The sequence below is a fragment of the Triturus cristatus genome, chromosome 5_1 (genome assembly GCF_964204655.1).
Source record: "Triturus cristatus chromosome 5_1, aTriCri1.1, whole genome shotgun sequence".
Taxonomy (NCBI): Eukaryota; Metazoa; Chordata; class Amphibia; order Caudata; family Salamandridae; genus Triturus; species Triturus cristatus.
In genome coordinates this window covers 952,607,497-952,632,809 of record NC_140587.1, presented here as the reverse complement: position 1 = coordinate 952,632,809, position 25,313 = coordinate 952,607,497, and the positions used below count along the sequence as shown (strand labels likewise).

The window sequence follows — 25,313 nt, the reverse complement described above, 5'->3', positions numbered from 1 at the left end:
TACCTAAGGGACCTAGAAACGTAGAGTGACGATAAGGGTTAGATCTCTGACATAGTGACATATACATTGAGTATATGACACCAGATGATCCCATGTCCACCCTGATGAATCCCATGGACTCTGTTGAGCCAATAGGCAGAAACATGTTGACAGTTTAGTGGGGCTGAGGTGTAGTTACCCTATTCCCTACATTTAATTTTTAATACCAAGTGGTACCCTATATAGTATAATAAACCAGACTGGGTCACCACATTGGTTGTTAAGTTTATCTTTCACTGAATCTTAGTGAGGAACAAGAGCCTCCCTGATTTCAGGGGCAGGCTTGCTCTTCATCAAACAGGATTTTTGAAGAGCGTGAGGATGTCCTGTGATGACGCATGACACCTGGTGGTGTGTGAGGACATCCCGTCACACTTCTGTGTGTGTCTCAGAGTAAGTTGGAAAATATGACAAATTAGAAAGTGTGGTAGATTAGAATTTTTTTTACAAAATCGCTCAGGTGGCATTGTGATGTATATCATATAGGGTCCCCCATTATTTCACAAATCCTGCACAACCTCACATTTGTCGGTGGAGCCTTAGAATTGTGAACCTTATATAATTAATCTCAGTTTATAAGCAACATTCATTTTTGTGTGTGACAAGTGACTACAAAAATTTACAGAAAAGGATTTTGTAAATTTCATACAGAGGATAGAACTGTGCCAGATTTCCCATTTGTCAATATGTGATATTTCATTGAAAGTTGAAGTGTTTTTATATTGCACTCATAATGAAAATAATTGAACTTTCTTAATTAGGTCCTGGATTGATATTTATCATATATCCTGAAGCGATTGCAACTCTCCCTCTATCCTCAGTTTGGGCGGTCATATTCTTCATCATGCTTCTGACATTGGGAATTGACAGTGCTGTAAGTATCCTCTGTACCCTCTCTTCTTGGGTCTTGGATGTTCTGTGAAATCAACGTGCTTTGTTCTCTGCCGTGCTATATTTGCCACAGATATCCTACCTGTTTGAGCTTCCTTAATGTCAGACTTGAATTATTTGAGAACCCTTACTTATCTTCTTCAAAGGATTTTACATATCTTGGGACTAAGGCACTCCTTTGCTATATTTTAGCATGACTAAATGTTGATTAGGTGACCAAAGTGCTAAATTTGCAATTAAAAATGTGCACATGTCTGTTAAAATAATTATGATTTGCAGACATTCCGACATCCTATTCTGCCAGTATGACCAATTCTCCACAACTGTGAGTGTGGGGTTATGGGTAATAATATGGGTGTTCCTGATGAGAAGCCAAAAAGAAGGTCATTAGCAAAATGGTAAACAGCGTTTCTTCATAAGCTTGATTGGCTGCCATGAAATCCAGGGATTAAGTTTAAACTGTACTGCCTTGCTTACAATGCTGCTCCTTAAACAACCCTCCTTATCTGAACTGCTTCCCATTTTAGGCAGACTTTGAGGTCTGAGAATTTGTAACTCTCTACACATTGAGCCTGTACATTGAAAACATCTCTCAACCAGATTCTTCACTGTTAATTTGACTACTTTTTGTAACTCCCAACCTCCCATTGTCGGTACCGGTCCCACTCTTATTGATTTCACATGGCATCGAAAGACTTATCTTTTCTGTCTCTTCCTGAATTAACACCCTCACTATCAATGTGAATTGTTTGAGTTATAGGTGAAGCTCCTGAAGCTCCCTAATCTCTAATAGTGTATGAGTGCTATCTGAAAAAATGTAATAAATAAATAAATAGGTAGAATTTTATGGGTATTTACAAACAGTCCCAATGTTTTTACAACATCTGCATGTGTGCACATACTCCTAAAAAGGTTGCAGTAAGTGTGCAAAAGAAGTGCAAGTGTTGACTTCTCTCAGATGGTGCAGAAACAGTGCTGTTTGTAGAAGTACACTCAATCTAAATCTGTCAGGTGGGTAAAAGCAGACATTGGCGCACACATAGAAGAGGGAACAATAAACCTCATGGGTGTGAAAGAGAACGAGCCAATTAGATCCCTAAACATACAAAAGGGACTCACCTCTAAAGAAGTCTGTATGGACATTGAGGAAATACACTGCCATTGGTGAGTGTCCGTGTTAGCACCAGCCTTTGATTGTTGGACTGCATTTCTGGAAATTAAAAAGTATAATTCATGGTGCAGCACTACTGTTTATTGGATGTCTTGCATCTGACTACCTATGGTTTGTGTTAAAGTTAAGTTTGCTTTTAATTGTATTTGGAGACGCAGATGAGATCTCTAGTACACAGGTGAACTTAAAAGCTTCTATGAAGTTGTCTTGAAGGTGGACCGGGGGCATAAGGGTTTTTCCTATGTGTGTGTGTACAAATATATATTTACTGAAATAACAAAGGTTAAAGTAACATTATAGTTAGGTGAATTTGTCCGTGACAACATGAATGTTTTGACCTGACAAAAAAAACACAAAAATGTACCAGTTATAGTTAGCAGAGCTAACCATAACTTTTACCCCCGCCATGGACAAGTTATGACATCACATATGACATCACTCATGACATGTTTGTGACATCATTTGTGACATCACTGATGGCATCTCAAATGACATAATTGATGACACCACTGATGACATTATTCAAGCTTCTTTTGTACACATTGCTCTTTAAATGGATATACCATTAGAGCTATGAAAGTAAGTGCAAAATAGCTCAGAATGCTGCTAAGCGTCTTTACCGGTATCATACATACAGCCCCCATAGGTAAAGAAAGCCTGTGTTATTTGCAACATTTACCCTTTTCCATACACTTCATGGGCAACTGAGTTCATGTTGACTTTGAACCACTAATGAAAGGGTCATCTATCCTGCACACAGTGTTCAATCTGTATACAACTGTACAGGGAAAACCAAGATCCTTCAGATACTCAAATACTGTTACACAACTAATCCCCCACTACAGACTCACTATACCTGTATGAGACCCCTGACAGTCACTGGACCTACACTGAGAAATGAAGTGGATGTGAGTAGAAAAGTGGATACTGTTAAGAATGTTTACTCAATGGGAGAGAGTTTACTCTATACCACACTGTTTGCAGACACTGAAACTCTCATGAGAAATACACCACAGAGTATTAAAAAGTATCTGCTAAGCACAGTGTACACTCCATGCCAAACGTGTCCAAAGAGAGACTGTTCACATAAAATAACCAAGGTCTGAAGGTTCAAGAAATAACAGGTAGTAGTGTTCCCTAAAAGGTAAATAACCACACATCCGAAATTATAACTGTATTGAAAGTATCAGTACTATGCGTGACAAATGTCAATATTGCTATATTGGCAACCGGGTGCTATATCAGCTTCAAACACCTACTACCTAGAGGTGTTGCCTGCACATTACGACTATAATATGCATATAACAAAAAAACAGAAGAAATAAGCTATTGCAGCACAGCCATTAAATCCTGACTTGTTTTAATTAACCAAAAACAGTTTTGGTCAAGGGTCAAAATAATCCCGTGGTATAGTTTTGGATCTCCTCGCAACGAGGACAATAAGGAAAAACCAGTCTGTTCAAAACAATCCAATCAGATCATCAAATAGAGTTTTCCAGTATTCTTTATTGAAGTCCAAAAATTAAAATTCCCAGCACACGATTAGCCCACACTTGTTTCGTCTGATTAACAGACTTTTTCAAGGCTAGAATGACAAATATTCTAAAATCAATGTACTATACACAGTATTATAACAAAATTAATAAACACATTTTTCCATTTACATTGTACATGTAAGTGACAAACCCGATGATCTGATATATAAAGAAAAGATAAACCTAAGACATATAATAAAAAACTCTTTCAAGTATAAGAAGTGAAAAGAAGCCTAATATGCATGTTGTTTAGAAAGAAGTGATCAAAACACACCGAAAAAGTAAGTGTATAAAGAAAAAGACCCAGAATTCAAAATACCAAAGAACCATAGAACAACCAAGCATGTCTTGGTCATGAAACACGGAGGAATAAAGGTGAAGCAAACAGAGTTGTGAACCACACAACCACTACCCAGTATCATACTGTAAAGCCTTCACCACCATTGACACCTTAATACCAAGTACATGCAACTAAATACAAAATATGGAAAACAACAATTACACACCCACCACAATTTGGGAATATTGGCGAACAGGAATGTATAAGCAGTCCGTCACTGCAGCGCATCAGATATAAGTAAGACCAGAATCCAAAATAAGGATACGGCGATCCACGTAATAATACTATATGTAGAAGCAAAAGAAAATTAATTAATTGTGAGTATCTTTATGGGTGAGTGAGTAGCTGTATGGGTGAGTGAGTGAGTATGTAAGTATATGTATGGATGAGTGACTTATTGTCTGAGAGGTTGTTTTGGAGTAGCTGAGGGTGGGTGGGTGTTTGTATATCTATATGACTGTGTATTAATGGCTGTTTTGGTGAGTGAGCAGGTGCATGAGTAGGCAAATGGATGAGTGAATGGCTATGACAGTGGCTGTAGAGGAGAATAGGTGAGGGTATGAGTAGCTGTATGAGTGAGTGTGTGGCTGTGTGAGTAGCTCTATGGGTGTATAAGTGGGTGTGTGAGTAGTTGTATTGGTGAGTGAGTGGTTGTGTAAGTGGCCTGTATGAGTGAATCAATGGATGTGTGAGTAGCTCTTTGCATGAGTGAGTGGGTATGTGAGAGGTTATATGGATTTGTGAATCAGTATGTGAGTGGGTGTGTTAGTGGTTATGTGAATGATGTCATAAGTGATGTCATTTGAGATGTCATCACTGAAGTCACTGACCATGTCATGAATGATGTCATTTGTGAGGTAATAAGCAGTGCATTGCAGTGGCGAAAGTTACAGTTAGCTCAGGTAACTATAACTTCTGAATTTCACTGGTTTTGTATGAGTGTCTGAGTTTTGTCTGAGCCTAACTTTAACGTCCCTAAAACCTTTGTTTTTTCAGTGAATTTCTATGGTTTTTTAATGTTATTTCCTAACTATAATGTCGCTATAACCTTTGGTTTTTTTAGTGAATGTCTAAGGTTTATTTTCTAACTGTAACCTGTAACCTTTGATAGTGTTTGTGTGAGTGGCTGTATAAGTTAGAAAGTGGGTGTGTGAGTTGCATAATGGGTCTGTGACTGGGTGTGTGAGTGGTTTTATGGGTGTGAGTGGCTGTATGCATCTGTGAGTGGGTGTATCAGTGACTCTATGGGTCTGTGAGTGAGTGTTTGAGTGGCTGTATGAGTTGGTGACTGGATGTGTAAGTGCTGTATGGATGTGTGAGTGTCTCACGGGGTCTGTGAGTGGGTGCATGGGTCTCTGAGTGGGTCTGTGAGTGGGTGCAGAACTCTCTGAGTGGATCCGTGAGTGGGTGCATAAGCCTCTGAGTAGGTATGCGAGTGGGTGTGAAAGTCTCTAAGTGGGTATGTGAGTGGATGCATAAGTCTCTGAGTAGGTGTGGGAGTGTGAGTCTCTGAGTGGGTTTGTGATTGGGTGTGTGAGTCTCTGAGTGGGTCTGTAAGTGGGTGCATGAGTTTCTCAGTGGATGTGTGAGTGGGCACTTTGGTCTCTGTGTGGGTGTGTGAGTGGGTGCATGAGTTTCTGGGTGAATCTGTCAGTGGGTGCAAGACCATTTTAAGCACTGCAGGCATGGGAATGAAAGAAAATGGAGCATTATCCTAAATAGCTGAGTCTCCCCTCAATTACTCAAACTTCTACCAAGTTTCTAGCACTCAAATCTCCGCAGTCAGCACACACTTGTAGCTGCTTCTGATAAAGCACTCTTCGACACACTCTTGTGCCATTGGAGAGCTTAAGTCTAGTATGCTACTAAATGATGATGCTTTTACCTGGGGCTTTATGTGAATTGGGTCCCTCTGCATCTCAGACCCGTTAGTAATTAAAAACTGACATTGAAATGGGTGCCTATCTGTAGGAGAGTAGGATCTGCTTCACATGTTTACCCCCACTTTTTGCTGGTGTTTCACTATTTTTCGACTTTAGTCTTGCTGGGACCCGGCTAATCAGGCCCCAGCGCCAGACTCCGAAGTATTTGCAGCCCAGGAAGAGGATTTCCAGACATCTCAGAGGCCGACCCGAGTCCCCAGCAAAGCTGAAACCCGCAGCCCTCGTGAGTAGCGTGGAACCGGAACTCCTGGTCACCATACATTTCTGCAAGACGTCTCTTGAAGTCGAGCTTGGGCTGACTTGTAGCCCTAACCTCGAGCACTGAATCCACCGAAGATTGTTGGCCTGGTCATTCTGAGTGACCTGTGGGCTGCCATTTTGTGTTTCGTCTCAAGGTCCCTTTGCAATCCCTGGTTCATTGACTGGTGGGTCACTGAGGGGTAACTTTGCATTTCCTTGGGGTTTCCTGGTTGCCCACAGACCTTGCTGGTCTGCACCGAAGCATCTTTCTTGCTTTTGCGTGTGTTGCTGTTGCCAAGGCTTGTTGTGTCCAATCCGGGCACCGACACTGCAGCACTTGACATCCTTTGTGGGACAGCTCAAATCCAGCTCCTGGTTGTCCTCGACACCTCCTGGACCACGTGGCTAAAGAGTCAAGCTTCACCTCCTTCCGCTGAAATCACCCAACATCGGTGGGCATCTGCTCATCGCCTTCCTGGTCACTGGAAAGTGACCCTGACTCTGTCCCCTCTGCTTTCAGGTTCTTCTCATCTTCAACCCAGGCTTGGATCTCTTCGGACACTTCGCATCTTCATGGCAGCAGCACTTCTTCGCCAGCTCCCATTGAAATCGACGACGTGACCCGACACCAAAAGACACCTTTGCACCCGGCTTCCCTGGGTGAGGTAACACAAGTACTCTAGTGCTCCCATGGGTGCTAGCCCTAGAACTTCTTAAGTCCAAAAGGGTTTGGTCCTGACTCATTTCTAAGTGTCCCTAATCTTTAAAAATCTAACCGCGACTTTTCCCATAGAAGCTAAAGGGAGCTCGCGGCTGTGTTCACACACTGCACATTGCCCCCGTGGGTCCCCTGTGTCACTACCTTGGGTGGTTTCTTGGGGTCCCAGCGACTCTACAGGCTCTAGGCCTTGTGTCTAGTTAAGTCATGGTTCTTATACCACTATTTTAGTTTATGGTTTGGCTCGCCCCTAGGGCCTGACGTGTATTTGCGCTATTTTACTGTGATTATTGAAGTGTTTTGACCTCTAGTCTCATAAAGAGACTAGGAGGGTGTTTTTAGTAATACATACATATAATTTATATATATACGTGGTATGGATATCTTTCATTTAGTGACTCAAGAGATTTTAGACTGGTAAAACAAGCTGCTTTACATTCCTTCAAGACTTAGCCTGAAGGCTGCTCTCCATAGCTACCACTAGGATAGCTTTCAATAAAGGTTGTCTTTAACCTATAACCAATAAGGGGTTGTTTGGACTGATACAAGGTGCCCACTATAACTAGTGGACAGCATATATCAGGCCAACTTCTCACACTGTCGGGTCATATATTTATGCTCTTAACTTTACTGGCAAATAACACTGAATGATTTCTGAAAAATTAATGTAAAAAACGTCACAGTAATCCATTTCAGCTATTTGGTTCCTGTTTATATTTCATGTTTTACTTAATCTTGCAGCAAAATACTGGTCGGTTGGCAGGCTATAAGGTTCACAAAAATGTGGTTTCGATGTTTAACCACTCCCTTATTTACATAAGCTACACCCCTTTTGGAGACCCTCCCCCCACACTTTTTGCATCTAACTTCAAGTCCAGCTTTTACCAGCCTTTTACGTGGTGCTGTGAGCCGTCGGCTGCACGTATCTGCAGCAAGCACATTGACTTACCGAGCTGCCCTGGCTGTCCCTTTCTTCTAAGCCCTGGGAGAGCATTCAATTGGCGGTATGTGCGCTATAAACAGTGAAAGCTCCGGTGATTGCTGTTGGACTTGGCCCTTTTTGCAGGGTCATGACAAAATGTTTTGCCTTCTCCTGTATTTTTCTGACCTGTTTGTGTTGGTTTTATGACTCTAGGCACTTTATCACTGCTCATCAGTGCTAAAATGCATGTGCTCTCTCGTGTAAACTTGGTAGGATTGGTCTACACCTGTTTATCATATTTAATTTACTTGTAAATCCCTTGTACAGTGGTATCCCATATGCCCAGGGCCTGTAAATTAAATGCTACTAGTGGGCTTGCAGAGCTGCTTGCGCCACCCACCAATGTAGCCTTTCAACACTGTCTCAGGCCTCTGCTGCTGCAGGGCCTGCAAGTGCAGTTTACTGTCGCAGTGATGTGGCATGTAAAGTGGTTGCCACATCTGAAATGTCCCTTTTGCTGCATTTACGTCATCCCTAAGGTAGCCTCTAGCTAGCCCTGGGGGCAGGGTGCCGTGTAGGTAAAAGGTAGGACATGTGCCTTAACTGTGTGGCACGTCCTGGTAGTGACAAATAGCCTATTTTGTTTCTCACTGCTGTGAGCCTGCCCTCGCATAGGTTTGCATTGGGGATTCCCTGATATTTGCTTCAGTGGTAATTTCTAATCTGAGAGGGATAGCGTAGCTATGATTGGAATGTTTGGAATAGTAGTGATAAATCCTGCTTATTGGAGAAAGTGGCTTTGTCATTAATATTTTAGAAATGCCACTATTAGAAGTCGGCATTTCGGTGTGCTTATGAGTCTTTGTGCCCTGCCTGGGTTTGTATTTACCGTCTGGTTTTGACTGACAGGAGAGAGGGGATGTGCATTCACTCTAGACAGTCACAAGGGGGATTGAGGTGTGTCCTGCCTTTCCTGGGTAACTCAGTGCTAGGCTGAATAGACCTTGGCTGCATTTAGAGTGGTGGGAGGAGTTTCCTTTGCACCTGAATAGGCCTGGTCTGCATTTAGAGTAGTGGGAGGAGTTGCACCTGCACCTGAATAGGGCTGTGCCTGCCTCCTACAATGCTTTCTCCACCCCCCATGTAGTGTGCCTGCGGCCAGGGCTTGGAATGTGAATGGGGGTGTTGTGCACCTATAAACAGTGTCCCCCAGAGCAAAGACTTTGGAATTATAAGCAAAGGTGCTGTGACCCCATGAATGGAGACACTGCGTGGACTTGTAACCAGCTGCTGCTGGCACTACAGACAGCTCCAGAGGAGAAGCTTTTATGCTGCCAGGAGAAACTGCCACTTGACCTTTTCAGAACTGTGCTGCCCTGCTGGAAGGACTGCCTCTTGGCTTGCAAGGACCCTGTGGGCTGGCCTGTTGCCTGTTCCCTGCCTGAGTGCCCCATTGATCTCGCAGGGTTGGACGACTTGCCCTATGGATTTGAGATTCTAGTGCTTGGTGAGTGCCTTATTGCTCTGCAAATGGAACTTGGGGAGCACCTTTAAAGGATGGTGGCTCTGCAACTCGGGTAGCATTGCCCTTTCTTCGCTGTGTGTGAGCAGTGGGAGGGGAGAGCTACAGCAGAAGAAGAGCTCCCCCTCTCCCTGTTGTGTTCCCTGCATCGATTTTTTTTGTTTATCTGCAGCCGGGGCTCTGCTACGTGGCCCCTGACTGTGAGATGGCACACAAGTAGTGAGGAATCTCAGCCCGGGAATTCCTGCTGATGTCAGAAGAGGGCACGGCCCAGCCACACCCGGAAGGGACTGGAGCCTCATGGGCTTCATTCAGCCGCTTCCCACCAGTAAAGGCCAAAAAGAGGGCGCCAGTCAGAGGTGTGTTCCGCCGAGGAGAGGGCGCGGTGCTGAGGGCTGTCCTCAGATGCTGCAAGGAAGGAAAGGGTGAGGCCGCCCGTGCTCCTATGTGGGCGGGGCTGGGTGATGGCCAGAGATTGCGGCTCACTGCAGCTTTGTGCACGTTCACCGGGGGACTGTGCGGCGTATCCTTGACCCCCCGTGGCGGTGTTTTGGCCTGCTTATCTCTGACCTTTGTGTTCCCAGCAGGGTTGCTTGTGGCCCCTCGCTTTTCAGCCGGCATTTTATTTCCTCAGCTGACCTGCTTGGTCATGGGCAGCTGCAGTCTGCTCTCCTCACATGCGGGAAAGACTGAGCCGGGTCGTAGCACAGATCGCCATGACTGTTTGCCCCCTCTCGTTGGGTGCATACCTGGTGGTGGCGCCTGGTTGCCGTAGTCCTCATGGCACCGGATCTCAGCATAAGGATGGGATGAGACCTCGACGGAGGCCCCCGATTCCTGGAGTTGGAAGAATCCCCAGGAACTACCTCATTCCCTGTAATTGGAGCACGGATGCGTCTGTGCTCCACACTGTGAATAAGGGTTACCATTTAAGTATAGTAGGAGTGCAGGGAAGTTACACCCTATACCCTTTGGTGAAGTTTTCATGAGCAAAGTGGTTCATGTGCCCTTTTTATAACCTGTTTTGCATCCTTGCACTCATGGGATGATACATGTATCTTGTATGATTTAGGCGTGACATAAGCAACATGCTATGTACCTGTGCATAATTGTCTGCATTTTATGGCCTAAAAAGTTATATGCTGACAAGTGTCTTTAGAGCAGCATTAACTGCCCCCATCCCATCATCCTAGAAGGAGGCCATAGTGGTGCCTGTGTACAAAAAGGGTATTAAGGACGACCTGGCCTGCTATAGGCCCATTTCCCTAATTGACGCCACCCTCAAGGTGTTGGGGAGGGTAATTTTAGCTTGCCTCGAGACCTGGGCAGATACCTCCGGGCTTACGTCCCAAACACAGTATGGATTTAGGGTATGGGGACGAACAAACAGTGACTTAGTGTGTCTCTGAACATGGGCAAATACATGAGGGCAAGGAAGGGGTCAATCCACCTTGCCTTCAAGGACTTGTCTAGCGCCTTTGATGCAATTAATCAGGAGAAATTATGGGCCCAGTTGGGGAAAATGGGCTTTGAGGAATCTCTCATTACCCTTTTGCGTAGGCTGCATGCGTCCACTACTGTTCCATACGATTTGGCCCTGGGGAAGAGAAGACTGGGCGTATTGTGTCTACAGAGGGTATTCGCCAGGGGTGTATCCTGGCCCCTTTTCTTTTCCTTCTGTACACAAACGGCCTAGAGTCATCTCTATCGAACCAGGCATTAGACTTCCCTAAAATTGGAGGTAGCCCGGTCCCTTTCTTGTCGTATGGGGACGACACGGTCTTAATGGCCTTAACCGCTAATAGCCTCCAAAAATCTCTGAATGTTTTTACTGATTTTATGTTAGCATTGGACCTAAAAGTAAATTTTAGTAAATCTTATATCATGGTGTGCGGCCCCAGTCAAACTAAAACAAGAACATTTATTATAAATGGCAAGACCATTTAGAAGGTGTCTAATTTTACATGTTTGGGGAACGTTTTTAACAATCAACTGAATTGGGACCATCTTGTTACAGCAAGGGTACAGCACACTAGCCGCGTAGTAGAGGGTCTATTCCGCTTCGCTTGCAAGTTTGGCCACAAGCTGGTAGCGGAATTAATCACTGTATATAAAAATGACGGACTTTCGCAACCTATGGGGCATGATTGTGTGGGGACACCATAAAAGCACACAATTACAAATTTTAAATAATAAGTTTATAAAAAGATTGCTGATTACCCCAAAGAGTGCTCCTACAGCCTTTTGTCACTCGGAGGTAGGGCTGGATTTTATAGAGGATCAAATCAATATCGCCCCATTGGTTTTATGGGCTAAAATTTGGATGTTAGAGGATTTAACGTTCTCAAGGGAAATTATCAAGGATTGTATGAACTCTCATAATGCCCTGGCTATTCCATGTCTCCGCTTTGTCAAAGAAAAATTTAACGAGATAGGGTTAGGGCATTATTATGATAACCCTGCTAGCATTCACACAAACATGAAAGCGATTATAAAAGAAGCACATCTTGCTGAGTCGAACATGTGTCGATGAAAGCCAGGTTTTCAATGCCATTTAGATCGGTCTCCTTTTACAGCAGCAAATTTATTTGTCTTTTACTATTAACTCAGTTTTGCTTTCTCATGACTAGATTTCGCCTTTGCACGTTGCACTTTCTTGTGGCCTTTCCCAAACAGGCGGGATGGTCCGAGAATCTTATCCTCTGTCCTTGCAATAATCTTGCACAACAAAGCACCTTGCACTTTATGCTGTTTTGCACACTCTACAAAGAGCCTAGGGCACGGTTTCTTATTCCAAACCTAAGAGAAATTCGCCCTTGTACCTATCAGGAGGGTTTTAACTTCTTACGGTCTTTGTCTGCTATTGCTATTTGCACTGCTGTGCTAAATTACATTAGAACTGCATTCTCAATAAGGAAATGGTATAAACTGTAAAAGAAAAAGGTGTCTTTTAAGTAGTTTAAAAAAAAATCTATTTACATTTTTTTTAATATTGAATTTTAGAGTCATGAGTTACACTATTGTATAAATTGGACATGATAATTTTAAGTATTTTGTATGAATGTTATACTTGTACTTATACTTGAACCGAATAAAGTTACTTTGAATTGATATGCAGGAGCTGCAGGATAATTCCCTATGATGGTGGATTTATGATGTGTGCACTCAAAAGTATTTACTTTTGTGCACTACTGGTGTTGTTACGACCTATTGCCTGATTGGCAAAGTGATTGTGAAATCTATGTGATGTCATGACAAGTGCCTAATGACACAGTATTTATGTGATTGTGGTCTAATGTGTTTTTATCAATAATCAAAGGATATTTTTTATATAACCTTGTGTGGAGTCTCTTTTTATGGTGTGCCTAGTGTGTTACTGGTGTGTGTGTTGCACATTGCTTTACACATTGCCTCTGGGATAAGCCTGACTGCTCTGCCATGTTACCAAGGGGGTGAGCAGGGGTTATTTTAGGTGTGTAATTCCCTTGCCCTGACTAGAGTGGTGGATTCTGCCGGGCTTAGGTGCATATCCTAGCCAACCAGAAACTCTATTTCTAACAATTGTTCGCTTGTTGTATGCCCGAAGTAGGCGACGTGAGATGGCACTTGACAGCTCTTGCTTACAGCACTTTCTGTTTCTTAATCGCCTTTTAATACAGGTACACAAAGGTCACTGGGCTCTGCTATTGTCTAGGAGGGGGAGATGTGTGTATTCTATGAGTTCTGTTACATGATCTCTGGGCTTGAAAGGGGATTGAAGGGTGTCTTTGGCTCCTGCAGCCAGTCTGGGACACGGCTGCTGCCTTTGCTGTGATTTCACCACAATAATGGGAGGGGGTGTATGTGGTGGACGGAAGACATGAGATTTAGGGACCAAAAGAGAAAGTAAGGTTGAGGGCGGAGGCAGGTGTTTGCCCCTTTCCCTGATGCCCCCTGGAAGTGTGTTATGTGTTTTCTGATGTTTCTTACATTCGTTATGAGGCATAGCAGGGGCTGCATTGCTTCCCTTGCTCGTATAGGTACTGCCCCAGGTTCGGTGAAAAGTTCAATCCTTCCAGTTATTCCATGAATCCAGGCTCGCCCCAGCAGCCATCGACCCTCTCCAGAGCACTGTTCAGAAAATGATATCTTGTAACGGAGACAGAGTAGTGCAGTGTAGTCTTTCAAGCACACACTCTTCCCCCTACAACCAGTGTGGGACCTAAATAAAATGCCGTACAGCAAAGGTTCACAGCCTCCGTAACCAGGGCAGGATTCCGGCCAGCGCTGGGGTAGATTTGATAACATTTGCACTGTAAAATCTGAATGATTCAGTATACTGTATTTTCATTTTTAACTGCCCTCTGCCTCCTGCAATTTGAATTTAAACTCCCTGCCTAATCAACAGCCCCGCCAATGCCCTAACATTAATATTTGAGACAGTGGTTATTTTAGCGAATAACAGTCCCTCAGTGTTGTGGTCGCTGCGTCAGCTTCTGGCCCTAGGTGCATTTTTAAAAAGAGACGGGGAGAGTGTGTAAATAATGGTGAGGAGTCCTCTGCCCTTGTGGAGGCGGGGGCTTGAATAGCCATCCCCAGCCCAGAGATTCTGTTTGGATGATGGGGGTCCTAAAGGCAGTCAAGCAACTCCTGCCCCAGAATCGGAGCTCAGCCAATGGAAGGAGCCTATGCAGCCCCCACCCAAGCACACACAGCCCCGGTCTTGGTGCACGCTGTGCCAGGAAGAATGCAGCTGAGTCCCAGCATATTTAAAAAGCTTAGCGTATTAACCCCTTCGCTGCTAGGCCTTTTCCCCTCCTGTGCTAAGCCTTTTTTGGGCCATTTGGGGTAGTGCGCGCTTAGGCCCCTGTAACTTTTTGACCACATTAGGTATCCACGCCAAATTTGCGTCCTTTTCAACATCATGCGAATTCTAAAGGTACCCAGGGTTTGTGGATTCTCCTAGAGGGTTGCCAGAAATTAGTCAAAATACAGCAAAATTTTGTTTTTTTGGTGAAAAATGGGGAAAAGTGGCTGCAAATGAAAGCGTCTGGGTTTTTCTCTGCAAATGATATCAAAAAAGGGTTTGTGGGGCTGAAATCACCATTTCTCCAGCTTTTAGGGAATGACAGATTTTTGTTAGAAATCCAACTTTTTTTACACAGTTTTGACATTTTTCTGGGACATACCCTATTTTTGCAATTTTTTGTGCTTTCAACCTCCTTCCAGATAATGGTAGAAATGGGTAGAAAAGCAATAATGGATCTTGGAAAGCTATACAGTTTTTGAAAAGTAGACAAAATTCTGAATTCAGCAAGGGGTCATTTGTGTAGATCCATCAAGGTTTCTTTATAGAAACTAACAGTTAAATACAGGAAAAATTTAAAATTAGTTGAAAAAAGCAGCCTTTTGTGTCAACGTTTTCACCTGTAACTTCTTCTAATTATGACATCTCTTAGAAAGCAATGTACCGTTACATCCGCTGGACCTTCCTGGTTGTGGGGATATATAGTACTTGTAGGTTCACCAAGAGCCCAACGAACCCAGAGTAAAAAACTGAGCAGCATTTTGTAATGGTTTTTTTTTAGTTCCGGGTATATAGCAATTATAGTGTGAAAATGTATACATGGAAAAATTGGTATGAAAGACACCTATGTATTTCTGAAATGGGAACAAATTACAGAGTTTAGAAACAGTGCATATTTGCACATTTTCGAAATTGGGAATACTCATACTTGCATGACAATTATTGGTCATTTTTCAAAATGACTTTTTTTTTATACAATGTCTTTCATTTGGAAGGGAGAAATGCATCAAAAATCAATAGGTAATAACAGTTGCTTTACAAATCTGAACTACCCTAAGTCTCCTGATAAAAATGGTACCTCACTTGTGTGGGTAGGCATAGTGCCCACGACAGGAAGTGGCTCAAAACCTAAGGTGAACACACCACATTTTCACACTGAAAATTTACACATTTTTTGCGAAGAGTTTAGCTGTAGTTTTTGAACCCTAGCTCTGCCGGCACCTAGGGAAAACTAGCAAACCTATACATTTTTGAAAACTAGACAACCAGGGGAATCCAGGATGGGGTGACTTGAGTGCCTCCACCATGGTCTGTCACCCAGAATCCCTTGCAAACTTAAAAAATTGACAAAAAAAACCACATTTTCCCCACATTTCTGTAATGGAAAGTTCCGGAATCTGCATGGATCCACAAATTTCCACCCACCCCACGTTCCCCAAAGTCCTACGAGAAAAATGGTACCTCACTTGTGCGGGTGGGCCTAGTGCCCGCAACAGGAAACGGCGCAAAACGCAACGTGTTCACACCTCAATTTTGCAGTGAAAAATGACCCTTTTTTGGCAAAGTGACTAGCTGTAGTTTTTGAACCCTAGCCCTGCCGGCACCTAGGGAAAGCTAGCAAACCTATACATTTTTGAAAACTAGACACCCAGGGGAATCCAGGATGGGGTGACTTGAGTGCCTCCCACCATGGTCTGTTACCCAGAATCCCTTGCAAACGTAAAAAATTGACAAAAAGAACACATTTTCCCCACATTTCTGTGATGGAAAGTTCTGGAATCTGCACGGATCCACAAATTTCCACCCACCCCGCGTTCCCCAAAGTCCTACGAGAAAAATGGTACCTCACTTGTGCGGGTCGGCCTAGTGCCCGCAACAGGAAACAGCACAAATCGCAACGTGGTCACACCTCAATTTTGCAGTGAAAAATGACCCTTTTTTGGCAAAGTGACTAGCTGTAGTTTTTGAACCCTAGCCCTGCCGGCACCTAGGGAAACCTAGCAAACCTATACATTTTTGAAAACTAGACACCCAGGGGAATCCAGGATGGGGTGACTGGAGTGCCTCCCACCATGGTCTGTTACCCAGAATCCCTTGCAAACGTAAAAAATTGACAAAAAGAACACATTTTCCCCACATTTCTGTGATGGAAAGTTCTGGAATCTGCACGGATCCACAAATTTCCACCCACCCCGCGTTCCCCAAAGTCCTACGAGAAAAATGGTACCTCACTTACGCGGGTCGGCCTAGTGCCCGCGACAGGAAACAGCGCAAAACGCAACGTGGTCACACCTCAATTTTGCAGTGAAAAATGACCCTTTTTGGCAAAGTGACTAGCTGTAGTTTTTTAACCCTAGCCCTGCCGGCACCTAGGGAAACCTAGCAAACCTATACATTTTTGAAAACTAGACACCCAGGGGAATCCAGGATGGGGTGACTTGAGTGCCTCCCACCATGGTCTGTTACCCAGAATCCCTTGCAAACATAAAAAATTGACAAAAAAACACATTTTCCCCACATTTCTGTGATGGAAAGTTCCGGAATCGGCGTGGATCCACAAATTTCCACCCACCCCACGTTCCCCAAAGTCCTACGAGAAAAATGGTACCTCACTTGTGCGGGTGGGCCTAGTGCCCGTGACAGGAAACAGCGCAAATCGCAACGTGGTCACACCTCAATTTTGCAGTGAAAAATGACCCTTTTTTGGCAAAGTGACTAGCTGTAGCTTTTGAACCCTAGCCCTGCCGGCACCTAGGGAAACCTAGCAAACCTATACATTTTTGAAAACTAGACACCCAGGGGAATCCAGGATGGGGGGACTTGAGTGCCTCCCACCATGGTCTGTTACCCAGAATCCCTTGCAAACGTAAAAAATTGACAAAAAAAACACATTTTCCCCACATTTCTGTGATGGAAAGTTCCGGAATCTGTGTGGATCCACAAATTTCCACCCACCCCACGTTCCCCAAAGTCCTACGAGAAAAATGGTACCTCACTTGTGCGGGTGGGCCTAGTGCCCGCGACAGGAAACGGCGCAAAATGCAACGTAGTCACACCTCAATTTTGCAGTGAAAAATGACCCTTTTTTGGCAAAGTGACTAGCTGTAGTTTTTGAACCCTAGCCCTGCCGGCACCTAGGGAAACCTAGCAAACCTATACATTTTTGAAGACTAGACACCCAGGGGAATCCAGAATGGGGTGACTTGAGTGCCTCCCACCATGGTCTGTTACCCAGAATCCCTTGCAAACGTAAAACATTGACAAAAAAAACACATTTTCCCCAAATTTCTGTGATGGAAAGTTTTGGAATCTGCACGGATCCACAAATTTCCACCCACCCCGCGTTCCCCAAAGTCCTACGAGAAAAATGGTACCTCACTTGTGCGGGTCGGCCTAGTGCCCGCAACAGGAAACAGCGCAAATCGCAACGTGGTCACACCTCAATTTTGCAGTGAAAAATGACCCTTTTTTGGCAAAGTGACTAGCTGTAGTTTTTGAACCCTAGCCCTGCCGGCACCTAGGGAAACCTAGCAAACCTATACATTTTTTAAAACTAGACACCCAGGGGAATCCAGGATGGGGTGACTTGAGTGCCTCCCACCATGGTCTGTTACCCAGAATCCCTTGCAAACGTAAAAAATTGACAAAAAAACACATTTTCCCCACATTTCTGTGATGGAAAGTTCCGGAATCTGCGTGGATCCACAAATTTTCACCCACCCCGCGTTCCCCAAAGTCCTACGAGAAAAATGGTACCTCACTTGTGCAGGTCGGCCTAGTGCCCGCGACAGGAAACGGCGCAAAACGCAACGTGGTCACACCTCAATTTAGCAGTGAAAAGTGACCCTTTTTTGGCAAAGTGACTAGCTGTAGTTTTTTAACCCTAATCCTGCCGGCACCTAGGGAAACCTAGCAAACCTATACATTTTTGAGAACTAGAAACCCAGGGGAATCCAGGATGGGGTGACTTGAGTGCCTCCCACCATGGTCTGTTACCCAGAATCCCTTGCAAACGTAAAGAATTGACAAAAAAAACAAATTTTCCCCACATTTCTGTGATGGAAAGTTCTGGAATCTGCGTGGATCCACAAATTTCCACCCACCTCGCGTTCCCCAAAGTCCTACGAGAAAAATGGTACCTCACTTGTGCGGGTCGGCCTAGTGCCCGCGACAGGAAACGGCGCAAAACGCAATGTGGTCACACCTCAATTTTGCAGTGAAAAATGACCCTTTTTTGGCAAAGTGACTAGCTGTAGTTTTTGAACCCTAGTTCTGCCGGCACATAGGGAAACCTGCCACACCCACACATTTCTGAAAATTAGACACCCGGCGGCTTCCAGGGAGGTATGGCTTGTGTGGATCCCCCAACGTTTCCTTACCCAGAATCCCCTGCAAACCTCTATTTTAGCTGAAAAAATCACTTTTTTCACACATTTTGGTGTGGGAAAGTTGTGGCATCACCGGGCTCACACAAATTTACCACCACCCAGCGTTCCCCCAGCTCTCCCGGTAAAAATGGTGCCTCACTTGTGTGGGAGGCCCAAGTACCCGTGGCAGGCAAGGGCCCAAAACGTAGTGAGGCGACATCAAAATGGCCTATCGCAAAACCACCTGGTTTTGCAAAGGGGGTCACTTGGGTTTTTGGCCTGGTGCTCGGCGGCCATCTAGGGAAACCTACCAAACCCATGCATTTCTGAAAACTAGACACCCGGCGGCTTCCAGGGAGGTATGGCTTGTGTGGATCCCCCAACGTTTCCTTACCCAGAATCCCCTGCAAACCTCAATTTTAGCTGAAAAAATCACCTTTTTCACACATTTTGGTGTGGGAAAGTTGTGGCATCACCGGGCTCACACAAATTTACCACCACCCATTGTTGTTAGGTTGGGGGCTGCCCAAAACGGGCATGCCAATGTCCCCACCCTAATTAAAATTTGCCTAAAAAATCCCTGGCATCTAGTGGGCTTTTTGCCCCCCTGGTGGGGCAGATTGGGGGCTACTGCCCCATCTGCCCCACAGGGGAGCAGGAAGGCTGTTATTTTTGCAGGGGAGGGGGCTGGGGGCATGGGCATGCCCGTTTTGGGAGCCCCCACCCTAATTCAAATTAGCCCCAAAAAAACTCCCTGGCGTCTATTGGGTTTTTTTGCCACCCGGCGGGGCAGATTGGGGGCTAATGCCCCCATCTGCCCGCCAGGGGGGGCAGAAAGTCCACAAGACACCAGGGAGTTTTTTGGGCAAATTTTAATTAGGGTGGGGGCTGCCCAAAACGGGCATGCCAATGCCCCCACCCTAATTAAAATTTGGCTAAAAAATCCCTGGTGTCTACTGGGATTTTTGCCCCCGGGGGGGCAGATTTGGGGCTAATGCCCCCATCTGCCCCCCGGGGGGGCAGAAAGGCTGTCATCTTTGCGGAGGGTGGGTGGGGGCATGGGCATGTCCATATTGGGCAGCCCCCACCACAAATTATAAGAAAAAATTAATCCCTGGCGTATAGTGGGCTTTCTGCCCCCCGGGGAGGGAGATTAGGGGCAGCTGCCCCCAACTGCCCCCCAGGGGGGGCAGAAAGGCTGTGCATTATTGGGGTGGGGGCATGGACATGCCCTTCATGGGCAGCCCCCACCCTAAAAAATGATGTGCGCAAAGTAAATATCCCTGGTGTCTAGTGGGCTTTTTGCCCCTCCGGGGGGGCAGATTGGGGGCTACTGCCCCCATCTGCCCCCCAGGGGGGGCAAAAAGACTAAATGACACTAAAAATATTTGGGGGGAGCAAAAGCCCTTGCCTAAGGGGCCGCTCTCCCTCCCTGGTGTCTAGTGGGTGGATCCCTACTTGGGGATCGCCCTCCTGGGGCGATCCCCAAGCAGGGATCCACTGGGGAGGGGTACCATTGGAAAGGGGAGATTCTCCCCTTTCCAATGATACCTCTCCCGTCTTTCTACGTACTAGCCCCCTGAGCACATACAAAGTGAAACTGAAATGAGCCTAAAGGCTCATTTCAGTTTCGTTTTCTGTGCAATGAAGACAGCGCGACCTGCGCGCTGATCTTCATTGCAAAGAACCCAGGGAGGGGGCCTCGGGAGCTGGGGAAGCTCTTCCCCAGCTCCCAAGGTCAAAGGCATGAAATAGAAAAATAGGGATTTCGTGCCCCTGGCCTCATGACGGAATGGTTCCGTCATGAGCACAGGGGCACCGATGCTCATGACGGAACCATTCCATCATGAGCATCGAAAGGGTTAATCTCCGCTGTCTTTTGTAGGGAGAAGCGTGCAGAGGGGCTGTCTTTTATTTACATTCATGCACAAGCAACAGGAGTATCAACAGCTGTCCAAAGTGGAGCTTCTACGGCGATTTTAATGTGATACTGTTTAGGAAGCGTTGCCATAACATAGACGGACAGATTCTTGTTGTATCTCACACTGCCAGGCAGCTATATGCATGCTCGTTTTATGACCAGTACACATATTGCATAATTCCCCCCATCTGAATTACAAACAAGCACGAGACACTGTGCTTGTTTGTTTTTTTTGCCATGAAATTTCACGATTTTGCGGCAAAATTGTTTGGAAAAATTGTTTTTTGCCCTGGCGAGATCCCTACAGGACCCCAGCACCACAGCTAGGGGTTCAGGTTATTCCTACCCAGCACCTGCCCCCTTTTCTTTTTTTTTTCCAATTTTTTGAGGAATCGACAGATGCTGAGTCCCAAAAAGGCTGCCAACACTTCCTTGGTTGAAGTGCTGGCAGCCAGTCAGAGCTCTGTAGATCTCTGCATGAGCTCACAATTATACTCGAAGGCTTTGTGACCCTTGATATATACATTTGGGTTTCCTTTAAAGTCTCACACACTACTGAATGGATTTACACCACATAACGGAAAGCGTGTTCGGCGAACTAAAAGCTACCTTTCTGTCAAATTCAGTGTAATTCGGTCTAGCGGTTTGGGCAGTAGACGTTTTCAAAGCCCCTATGGTAATTAACATGGGAAACGCACTTTTTTGGGACCCTCCCCCCAATTTTCCTTGGCCCCCGCCTGACGGATCACACTGAAACTTTCCATGCACAACTAGAATTACCAGCACACTTTCTAGGGAATACCTACTGGCAGTTATATATTTATGCCAGTTGTGATGCATGTAATAGGAAGAGGCAGTTCTGAGGGGTAGTTGAACAATATATTGAGTTTTAAATATTGAGCTACAGATATATTGGAAAAAAATATTGTGACACTAAAATATTGTGATGGAGAAATATCGCTGACAAGAATATTGATTTTTTTTTTTTTGTTAAACTTTTTATTAGAAACCGTTGATACACAATAAAATACAGACAAGGGCCTACAACCACCAGGGCCAGCCGCTATAGAGCCCGAGGGCCCGCAGTGCAACGCCACACATTCAAATGATCCAGAGGCAAAGCTCCCGGCAGTTCGTGAGCACATGTAACAGGCCGTGGCCATAGGCCAGGAGCATTCGGAATAAACAGTTTAATTTTTTATTAAATATAAAACACACTCAAAGAATATTGATTTTTAAAGTAAGTAATATCGTTTTCAAGAATATCTGTGTTGTTAATACCGTTTTCAATAATACAGTTGTGAAATAATTAGTTTTTTAATTATCTTTATGTGTTTTTGTTCATATATTAGTTTTATACATTAAATATTGTTTGTATGTATTGTGAAACTGCCCAAAAATCCAGCAGTACTGGAGGGAGGGGACACAAGTTATGGTCCGGGTCATGAGCCTCAATGTGCCGCTGGAGGCTCGGTGGCATCTCCTGCACAGAACGTGGGAGGAGGTGTGGCCCAAATACCAGAAGATATGGCTAGCGTTGGCTGCTGGGGTCACTAAACAAAACATAGCAAGGGCCTGGGGGGCGAGTTGCCCTCCCTGTTTAGCGGATTGGGAATTCGATTTGGACTTTTGCCAACAGGTGGAGCAGGTGGTGTATCAGAGTTGTGCATGCCCAAGGAAATGGTAGAAAGTTTGGGACAAAGAGTGCAGTTACAGGGGTTAGTGAGAGGGTTTCACAACAGGGTGAGCAATACTCTGTTGAGTGGATTCAGGACATGGCTTACCATAATGTGCTGATTATATTAATGTATGTTGTAAACTACTATGTGATCCTACCAGAGGCTATGAAGAGGCTGTGTTGTTTTCTCTGTGATGCCTATAATACTCATCATCAATCAACTATGTGGTTCTACACTGAGCAACTGTTTAATAAAAATATATATTTTTAATTGTTATTTTTTGTATTACTGTTGACAATATTTTTCACTATAGTTTGTAATTTTAAGTGATTTATAATTTTTAATTTAATTGATAGTCATTTATAGTGTTATGGCACTTGTTTTTGGGGAAGAGATCTATCGCCAAGTGAAAGGTACAGCGATGGGCTTTTCCTTTAGTCCAAGTTATGCCTGCCTAACCATGGGTCTATGGGAAAAGATCTGGGCTTGGAGAAGTGAAAATGATCAATATGTTAATAAGACCATAACATGGTTGCGATACATTGACGATTTGCTAATAGTATGGGATGGAACCAAGGATGAGTTTGCTAAATATTTTGAGATATTGAACAACTCAGATTTTAACCTCAAGTTCACATATGACATCAGTGATGCACGTGTTGTATTTTTAGACACTGAAATCTACATTATGAATGATGTAGTTTACACCACCTTGCATCGTAAGAACACGGCAACCAACGCGGTCCTTCACGCTGAAAGCTTCCATCAAACCAGTTTAATCAAAAACATCCCTTATGGGGAATTTCTCAGAATCAAAAGGATACGCTCTCAGGAAGAAGAATGGCAACAACATCGGAACCAGGCAATACAAAGATTTGAAAAAAGAAAATATAATTCTCAAACCATTCATGCAGCATTACAACGTTCGGAAACTGTAAAAAGAACTGAACTAATAAGAGAGAGATCAAATCATGATGAAAAAGACAAAAAAATACGACTGATACCAACCTACAATACGGTAAACCAACAACTAATGAAAATATCGCGCAAGAATTGGCACATCTTACATATGGATTCCACGGTATCGAAAATAGTAGGAGACCATCCCAATATCACGTACAGACGAGCAAAAAACTTGCGGGACCAATTGGTCCACAGTCATTTTCAAGATCGAAAAAAAACAGAATCATGGTTGAAACCGAAGTGTTTCTTCAAATGCACCAATTGTAAGGTGTGTATTATTGCTCAGAATATGAAGGAAACAATGATGATAAACAAACGTGTGTGGAAAATCGAACAGTTGATCAATTGCAAAAGTCAATTTGTGATATATGTGATTGAGTGCCCATGTGCGATGAAATATATAGGCAGCACGAAATGTGAATTAAAAAAACGCATTTTAGAACCTGTGCGGGCCACAATAAATATGGACAGGAGTAATGCTGTAGCAAAACACATGGAGAAGGAACGTGATGGAGATTGGAAAAAATTAAAATTCTATGCGTTGGAAACAGTGGGAATGCACCCAAGAGGGGGTGATAGAGAAAAAATTCTGAGGCAGAAGGAATCGCGACACATTCTGAACTTCAGAACACTGATGCCTGACGGTTTGAACCAGGATGAGGAACTTCACTATTATCTATGAACTGTTTTTGAAAATGTGCCATTATTGAAATATGTTGACAAAATTGAAGTATATCAGAACATTTACCATATTGATCTCCAGTATGTATGTACATACAGTGCATTTTAATAGGATCACTACATATATCCCTAGTAATGTCAGTAAAGGGGCAGACGGCATTGAAGATGCAACAAAGAATTTCAAACATGATTAGGTTATAATTGTCATTTAAAAATCACATATGGGGGAACATATAAGAATGTACATTATCAAAAAGAGACTGCGCAGGCGTAGTGTATCGAGACGCAACCAAGGTACCACACCATAGGTGATTTCAGACCCACTGGAGGGCGAAAATGGAGGAAAGCTACATCAATCACTAATAATTATTAGGTTGATTCAGTAAATATATTTGCCTATTGGAGGGCGTGTATTGATAGATGGAAATTCCTTACACACAATGAAACAACGTGGAGGAGGGTGTGGTCATAACTCACAGACGTGCAGTATATAGCTTAATATCGGACACAATTATTTATGTGTCATCAAAATGACATGCTTGAATGTACACATAATTCGTTCCTTACTCAATATATTATTTTAGTGGATGTTGATTAATTTTTACAATTTAGACCAAAAACTACGATAACCAGAATGCTTTGCTGTTTGTTTCAGGAAATGATGTCATCATGAACATGTGGGCTTTATATGTTGAAAAAAATTGTGATTCTGGCTTCTAATCTCGTGAACAAGGTCGCTGTAGAGACCGAAACGCGTAGAGTTGAGTTTTTGTAACTGGAAAAGCTGAAATGAAATAAAAAGGAAGTGGATTTATCGCTGCAGAACTGCTTCGTAATTCGTAATTCGTGAGTGCGCGAGGAAGCCCAGTGTGGGACAAAGTACATATAGTTGAGCGGCTTGGCTCTGCCGCACCTCTGCCGCACCGCCATAGAGCGCCCAGGAGCCGAAAAGTGGGCCATCTTGAAAGCATATATATATATATATATTATCTACTGGCGGTCGCCAGTAGATAGTTATAGTTAGGACCCTGTTTCCATAGGAAATCCGCAACATTCTATTTGGAATAACTTTGGCGCCGGTCGACGAATCCTCGCGAAATTTTCAAAATAGGTGGGGCGCTACGCTCCGCTCCTACCCTGAAAGTCTCTGGGGGATTCGTCAAGCGGGGGCTGAGAAAAAAGGGGGGTCCCAAAACGCGTTTTTCCCATGCATTTTTCCATAGGACCTTTAGACACAGCTACAGCCCGAACGGCTGAACAGAGTTACTTGAAATTTGGCAGAGAGGTAGTCCTCAGGTCAAGGAAGTGCCTTTTGTAGGTTTGGTGTAAATCTGTTCAGTAGATCCTGAGAAAATAGCATTTAAATCAATATATATATCTGTGGCAGCTTACGGTGCGCTTACCGTGCGCTTACGGTAAGCTTACCGTACGCGTACGGTGCCGTGCCCGAGCGCGATTCTGATTGGCTGTTAGATCTAAGTAAACATTCGAATCGGTCGAAACCCGGAAGCGGCGGCCGCCATTTTCTCTCTCGCACTTTGAGTGGGGCAGCAAAAACAAAGGCAAAAAACATCTAAAGGGGCAGTGTATTCAGT

General features: G+C 44.2%; 1 protein-coding gene across 1 annotated transcript in view; it reads left to right on the top strand.

The window, feature by feature from the left end:
- Positions 1 to 25,313, top strand: part of SLC6A3 (solute carrier family 6 member 3) — a 506,641-nt gene that overhangs the window by 449,902 nt on the left and 31,426 nt on the right. Inside the window, exon 9 of the mRNA XM_085604173.1 lies at positions 801 to 913. Coding sequence (XP_085460299.1) covers positions 801 to 913 — 113 coding nt within the window. The remainder of the gene's footprint in view (positions 1 to 800; positions 914 to 25,313) is intronic.